The following is a 6,839-nucleotide window of genomic DNA, read 5'->3' as shown; positions in this document are numbered from 1 at the left end:
TACGCCTCACAGAAATAGATAGAGATAAATATGTGCAATATGTTGTTTGGGTGGAGGTTGCACAGACTGACTCTCCAGAACTCCAACAAATCCCTCAAGAACGGGTGAATAGGAAAACTTAATCCGCGCCAAAAGTAGTCCTCAAATACTACAGCTTTGTCGGTATGAGGCATGGGGAAAGGCTCACTAAGGGTCGGTCGCCATCCGGCGGTGACGCGGTCAGGAAGAACACCCGCCTCCACCAATCTATTAAGCTCTGCCTCCCTTGTGCGTGATGGCACCCATTCTTCGTCACGGCTGGCTCCGGTGCTTGCCTTCTTTGGGCTCGCTTTCTTCGGGTTCGTAGCTCCCCTCTTCAACGCCATCTCTCAGATCTGGATGGGGAATGGCGGTAGAAGTGTGCATGGATGTGAATCTAGAAATGTGAGGGCTAAGGAAGAAGATGAACTGGTAAAGTGGCAAAGGTGGGAGCGCGGGGTGCGGCGACGCAATTATAAAGCACTCCCCCCACCTTTTCGCATTCGAGGGTTTTTAGGAAACTGTTCCCACGATTTGTGCCTCTCTAAATTCTCTGCAACAACAAGGTGGGCCATTACCTGGGCTTTCGCGCAACCACGGCCCGTATCGCCGATTTATCTCCGCAATTTGTTTTGGCTCGCCGAATATTCGCTGATTTCTCCGCCAACCGTTGCGGCTCAGTAATTACTATTGTACAACTATTACTTCAGTATTTTCTCCATGATTTGTTTTCTCCAAGATTTCCTCTTATAGCTCGGGGACTGCATCAGCATTATGTCTTGGGTCCTCGCCGCATTGGGATTTTTCTTCAGTTGACCGTTGTTTCTAACCCTGGCACCACGTGACCACGTCACCTACTGTCAGGCTCGGGGACTAAGTGGGCACACCTCACCTTGTGTTGAATGTGTTTGTTCTCATCTCGGGGCTACGCTCGGGGACTGACCACCTGCTCGGCTGGTCTTTTACTATTCTTCTACTTTGGACCCTAGCACCATATGACTACGTCATCTACTGTCAGGCTCGAGGACTAAGTGGGCACACTTCACCTTGCGGTGAGTGTGTTTGCTTTAATCTGGAAGACTTCGTGCCTTTTGAAGTTGAAGAAGACTATCTCCCTTTCTCATGGTCGAAATCTAAGTGGGCACACTTGGTCCACTGTGAAGAAATTTTTTATTCTGAACTTGAGGTCCTTACACCCTTATGGCAAGCCATACTTGGGTGACGTTGCTCGGCGTCGGCTCACGCTGCTCGGCAATTGCTCACAACTGTTTGGCGTCGGCTCACGCTGCTCGGCAACTGCTCACAACTGCTCGGCAACTCATCACGGTGGTCGGATCATGAGTTTGACTGCTCGGCTTTGTTTGCACCTGCTCGAACAAGCTCAAGACGGCGTTGCACAACGGGTACAAGGCACTCGGAGACTAGCTGTGGGGGGTATGACCCCGGATACCCACGACAGACCACATGGGCTGTGTCCCCAGGGATGGCCCAGCCCACAAGATGATGCCTTGCAGAACACGGTGCTGCTCGGCGTCTCTCGCAGGGAAGATATCCTGAAGATACTACGAGATCTGTTAGGATACGTATGATCCCATGATTCTTGTAACCTGTTATTACTTTTTGGTTATCTCTCAGATCTAACCGACTTGTAACCCTGCCCCCAGACTATATAAGGCGGGCAGAGACCCCCTCCAAACACACGCAACATCATACGATAGCCAATACAAACCAACAAACCATAGGAGTATGGCATTACGTCATACTAATGGCCTGAACATGTCTAACTCGTGTGTCTCTGTTGCCTTCTTGTTCTTGATTACACGTCTCTCTATCAATCAATCTACCTTCGTGGAATAACCTTCGCAGGACCGTCGACAACCATTTTTTCCAAGGCCATACCGATAAAAAGCTCTTTTTCGAGAAACGTGAGTATGTGATCGGTGACCGGTGGTTTCTTATTTCTATGGGCCACGGCCCACGGGCAAGAAACTGGAAAAGCAACTGGCACTCTAATTGGGCTCATAGAACAGTTACTGAATAGTTGGGTTCTAAATTGTTTGGGGCCAAGTGCTGTTGCGCCATGCAGGCCCGGGCCTGTTAGACGAGCCTGCTTAGCTGAGCAATCTCGTTGATTGTTCTTCAGATTTGGACAGAGCTCATGGCGATGTGTACTTGTGTAGAGGTGGCTGACATGATTGCTGCTATCATCATAGGCCGAAGACTGACCCAACAGTGACACATTGTCAGTGTCGTGATGAGCAATTGACAACTACAGAGGTAAGAGCAGCCCTACGTAATGGGAGTGTCTTAATCACTTCAGTGCGACTGTGCGAGCTTGTGCACCAAGTGGACTTGTGGGATCGTTCACTTCTCACTTGGGCTTTTGATCATCATGTTAATGTCACGACTCACAACCGAACGATTTGAGATGTAAGGATTGGGTATGATTATGAAACACCGAGGTGTGCTGGAGTTGGTCCAGAAACTTGGATCTCTAGAGGGAGCGAGCCACCGAGGGAATGATGCATCTGTACACCAGTGTGTGCCTACAAGAGTTATAAATGTTTGATCGTCAGCTATGTTCTATGACGATTGCGTTGAGTTCCATCGTAACAAGATATGAAGCCCAAACCAGTGCTTCCCTGAAACAGTCTAGTTGGTTTCTCTGCAGCTGCAGGAGCACCAGGTACGCTCACACTCACTCTCGGACTCTCAGTCGTAGCAGATCGTGTCAACTCAACTGTCTAGATGTTCAGCATGTTCACTTGTAGTTTCAGTCATAACTTATCAGTCAATCAATGGTGTTTTTCTCTTACAACGAACCAACATCAGTCAGATTTATCAGCATAGAAACCAACCAGCGAGCAGGTCGATTATAAAAAAAAAAACTCAACTGTACGCGCACGTACAGGCAAGTACACCGAGACAGGCGAGAGAGATGTCGTTGGTCCCGGGCCGGGACAAAGCGTTCCGCGCACGAGACGCCAGAATTCCGCCCCACCGGACCGGGCACCAACCAGCAACCTCCCTGACCCTGCGGGACCAGGGCCAAGCTCTCACATGGAATGTTCCATGGCAGCCAATCCCTGTAGCGCAGAGGAACGGGGCGGATACACAGTACAGTGTACAGGTGGTGCGGTGAGGCCGCATGCTGACATGCACAAGTGCGAGCGACCAGCCAGCAGAGATTCATGTGTCTCCCGGATAAAACCCCCAGGGCCAGGGGCGAGAGCTGAGATGGGGTGGGGTGGGGGCAGTCACCGGACCGGACTGGATCAGGCCACCACCTCACGAGGCTGCCGAGCGCTGAGTGCATTTGGGCACGGCAATGGTCCCGGCGTTTTGAGTTTTGACCTACTAGATGGATTGTTGGTGCTTGCCGATCTGATCCACTGGACGGCATGGCACTTTTTATAAAGAATCAGGTGTCACCCGTGTCGATTTGACCCGGTGACTAGGATCGGCGACACACACACATATAAATATATATGTTTCTCAGCTGAGCGGTCAGGGCATTGGCTTGGCTGTATAAGCGAATGATGACGACAAGGAGACTGTAAGGATTGGTTGCTGGCCATATGCGTACTCTTGGTTGGATAAGTAACCGCGTCATTAAGTCCACGCAGAGGTACCCCAGTTGGCCAGTTGCAAGTTTTGGATGGCAGATCTCATTGTTTCGTTATAGAGGAAGGAAGTTTTGGATGGACGGCAGAGAACGACAAGAAAGACAGAGCTGCGTCAACAGGCTTGGGTTCTCGATTCGGACTTGGAAGTTCACCTAGTGAAACGCAATCCAACCGAGGTTTTGTTGAATGCATGTGTATTTTACTTTAATCTATACGTGTTAGAGTGGATTGGAATGAAACTTAATTTAATTTTACTCAAATCTACTTCAACACACGTGGATTAAGATGAATACATACGCATCCAAACAAGACCTAAACGAAGAACGCAGCGGTTATTCAGTAAGTATCACTCTTTGTAGTTACTGATACAACTGAATGAAGAATAAAATACTGGCCATGTACTATCACTCTTTGTAGTTCGTTATTCAGTAAGCATATTTAAGTCAAACTTGAGTTGATCAATGCAGGAAACACAACAGCTGCATTCGGAACGCAAGATACATGCTTTGCATTGCACACGCACACACACTACTACAGAGGAGGATACGTTGAAAACAAAGCAGGCAGCCGTACGTGCATATCTCTCATGTCAAGAGTTCTTCCCCAGATCCAAGAACCGAAGAACACGCGTGTCGGCTAGGCCAAGCTAGGATAGATCGGCGCCCACTTCTAACCCCCCAGGAACTGATCATCATCGTCACCATCCTACTACCAGGACTCTCTACTTATGCTACAGAGTACAGACACACGTGCGCCACCTTCAGAAGAACACAAACATATACTGTATAGTACAGAAACATGACAGAGCCTCAGACTGAGAAAGACTAGCTATCTACATTCCTCTGCACTGCATGCCCTCTGCTCGGTTGCTTTATTGGCGCTGGATTTGTTCTAGCTCAGCGGTCCAACGAACTGATAACCACCCTGCAAGTGCAAAGCGAATCAGGGACAGGAGCTGTATCAGGATTATATTCAGAACCACCCAGTTATGAATCGTCAGGATTCAGAACCAGCCATCTGTGATTGTGAATGGTCAGAACTCAGAACCAGCCATGTATGCTACCATGGATTGTGATCTGTTTGATGCATCAAGGTGGTGGTAAAATTACAAGAAAAGAAACTGAGCGTGGCCCGAGAACGAACCAGTCGTACACGGTGGGGCTCCTGGGCCCGACGGCGGGCTCCGGGCCATCGGAGACCTTGGTTTTCCGGCGGAACCTCCTCCAGCCGTCCGCCTTGGGCGTGGTAGCTGCACCACCAAACACACCAACAACACAGAGGGTCAGGCCGTCAGGCTCAGGCATACAGTATCGACCAGATGCATCCGTGTTTTCATGCACAAGTTCTCATTGCTTTCTGATGAATGAACCGTTTGTTATCACGCACCAAACACACCAACAAATGTCTAATCTGGGTGGCCCTAGACCTGACAATCTAAATCACACTGTACTCTCCCCACTGATGAATTCCCACGAATCATCATCTGTTATCATGAAGGTATTACGCATTGACTTAAATCTTGCGGTGTTTACCAACTACTCCTGCGAGCGGCAGATCTGTGACGGCGTCGCGCTCAAGAAGGCGTAGAAAAAACATGAATAAAACATCAAAATTGATACACTTTTTCGTTCTTTTTTTACTGTCCCATTTTATCGGAGATCCGATCCTGCGCAGCAGCAGTGCGTAGACCTACCTAAAAAAAAGAAAGGATTTTTGCCCCAAGAATGGGGCGACGACCAAAGAAACAGAGGGAGGCGGGCGAGCCCACCTGTGGCGAACGGCGAGTCGGGCGTGCTGGCCGGGGAGGACGGGACGGAGGAGCTGTAGGACTCGGCGCGCAGCGAGGCGTCGACGGACAGCGACGGCGGGCGGGCGATGGTGATGCTGCGCGTCACCGCCGGCGCCGCCGGCTCCGGCGCTGACGCGTCGGCGGCCGCGGCGGGAGCGGGGGCCCGGAAGGACGACGACGAGGAGGAGGAGGAGGAGGGGGAGAAGGAGTACTTGCGGAGCCTGCCGAGGCCGGAGTCCGGCCGCGGGCCGGCGACCGTCTCGTCCCAGAGCTGGTCGAGGAGGCCCATTCCCGCACCAGACCAGACGCGATTGGTTGGGTACTTGGGTGGTGGCCCTGCGTGCGCGTCTTGGACGTACGCGCGCGTTGTCTTGTCACGTCGCGAGTGAGGGAGGACGGAGGACGGAGGAGGGAGGAGAGAAGAGGGGCTTGTGTTGGCTGCCTGGAACAGTTCTCTCGGGAACGGTGGGCTGGGGAGGATTTTTATAGAGAAGAACAAAGTGGTGCGTGTTTAGTTCATGAATTTTGAAAACTAGGTTACTGTAGCACTTTTATTTTTATTTAGTAATTAACGTTCAATCATGGACTAATTAGGCTTAAAATGTTCATCTCGTAATTTTCAACCAAACTGTGTAATTAGTTTTTTCGTCTACATTCAGCCCGTTCGGCTGGTACACAAAACTACTGTGTACTAGTTTGTTCCAGCTGGTTTTGGCTGATTCAATAGTGTTCTGTGAGAGAGAATAAGCTGAAACAAGATGAGACAAGCCGAGCCGAACACGCTGATTTAATGCTCCATACACGTATCGCAAGATTCGATGTGATGACTACTGTAGCACTTTTTGAAAATTTGGTTGGAAACTAAACAAGCCAAAAAACCAAATTTGCTTGGAGCACAGAAACAAATGAACATTAAACCTTAAATCTACTATTTTTTCATTTATTATATATAAATAAAAACATAATATAACATGATGATAAAAGATTACCTTGGCTTACTAGCTTTATCACACTTTAACATCCTACCGTTATATAATACAAAAAATAAAAAATCACTTCAAACATTAGGTAATAATGTATCTAGGGTTATAAAATAGACGTAATATATATCAAATCAATACGTAAAAAGTAATAAGGGGAGAGAGGATACCTTGCTCGCGAAAATGTATGAATTAAATCCAAGTATCTAAGATCAAATTCGTCGATTTAAAAGATTAGACGGGTTAGAGAGAGAAAGAAATGAAAGCAGCCTCGGTAAAGGAATTTTGGCTGTGGGTTTTGAATCCATGTTCGCCGCCGAGATCCACGGCTCCGAGGTCGGAGTCATAGATTTGACGTCAAGCTCGGAACCAGGATGTGTGGCTGCGAGCTCAGAGTTAAGATCTGTGGCTCTGAGATACCGGCCA

The 6,839-nt window shown here is 49.0% G+C and overlaps 1 protein-coding gene across 1 annotated transcript; it reads right to left on the bottom strand.

The window, feature by feature from the left end:
- Nucleotides 1-4,081: 4,081 nt before the first annotated feature.
- Nucleotides 4,082-5,873, bottom strand: LOC136501046 (dormancy-associated protein homolog 3-like). The gene is made up of 3 exons (XM_066496537.1): nt 5,413-5,873; nt 4,788-4,893; nt 4,082-4,568 (listed from the first exon to the last, which is right to left on the bottom strand). Exons 1-3 carry the CDS (start codon nt 5,720-5,722, stop codon nt 4,541-4,543), a joined length of 444 nt encoding a protein of 147 aa, XP_066352634.1. The 5' UTR covers nt 5,723-5,873; the 3' UTR covers nt 4,082-4,540.
- Between the last annotated feature and the right edge of the window lie 966 nt (nt 5,874-6,839).

The sequence above is a fragment of the Miscanthus floridulus genome, chromosome 13, assembly GCF_019320115.1.
Source record: "Miscanthus floridulus cultivar M001 chromosome 13, ASM1932011v1, whole genome shotgun sequence".
Lineage (NCBI taxonomy): Eukaryota > Viridiplantae > Streptophyta > Magnoliopsida > Poales > Poaceae > Miscanthus > Miscanthus floridulus.
The sequence above is the reverse complement of the archived record's forward strand: the minus strand, read 5'-3'. Positions and strand labels throughout refer to the sequence as shown.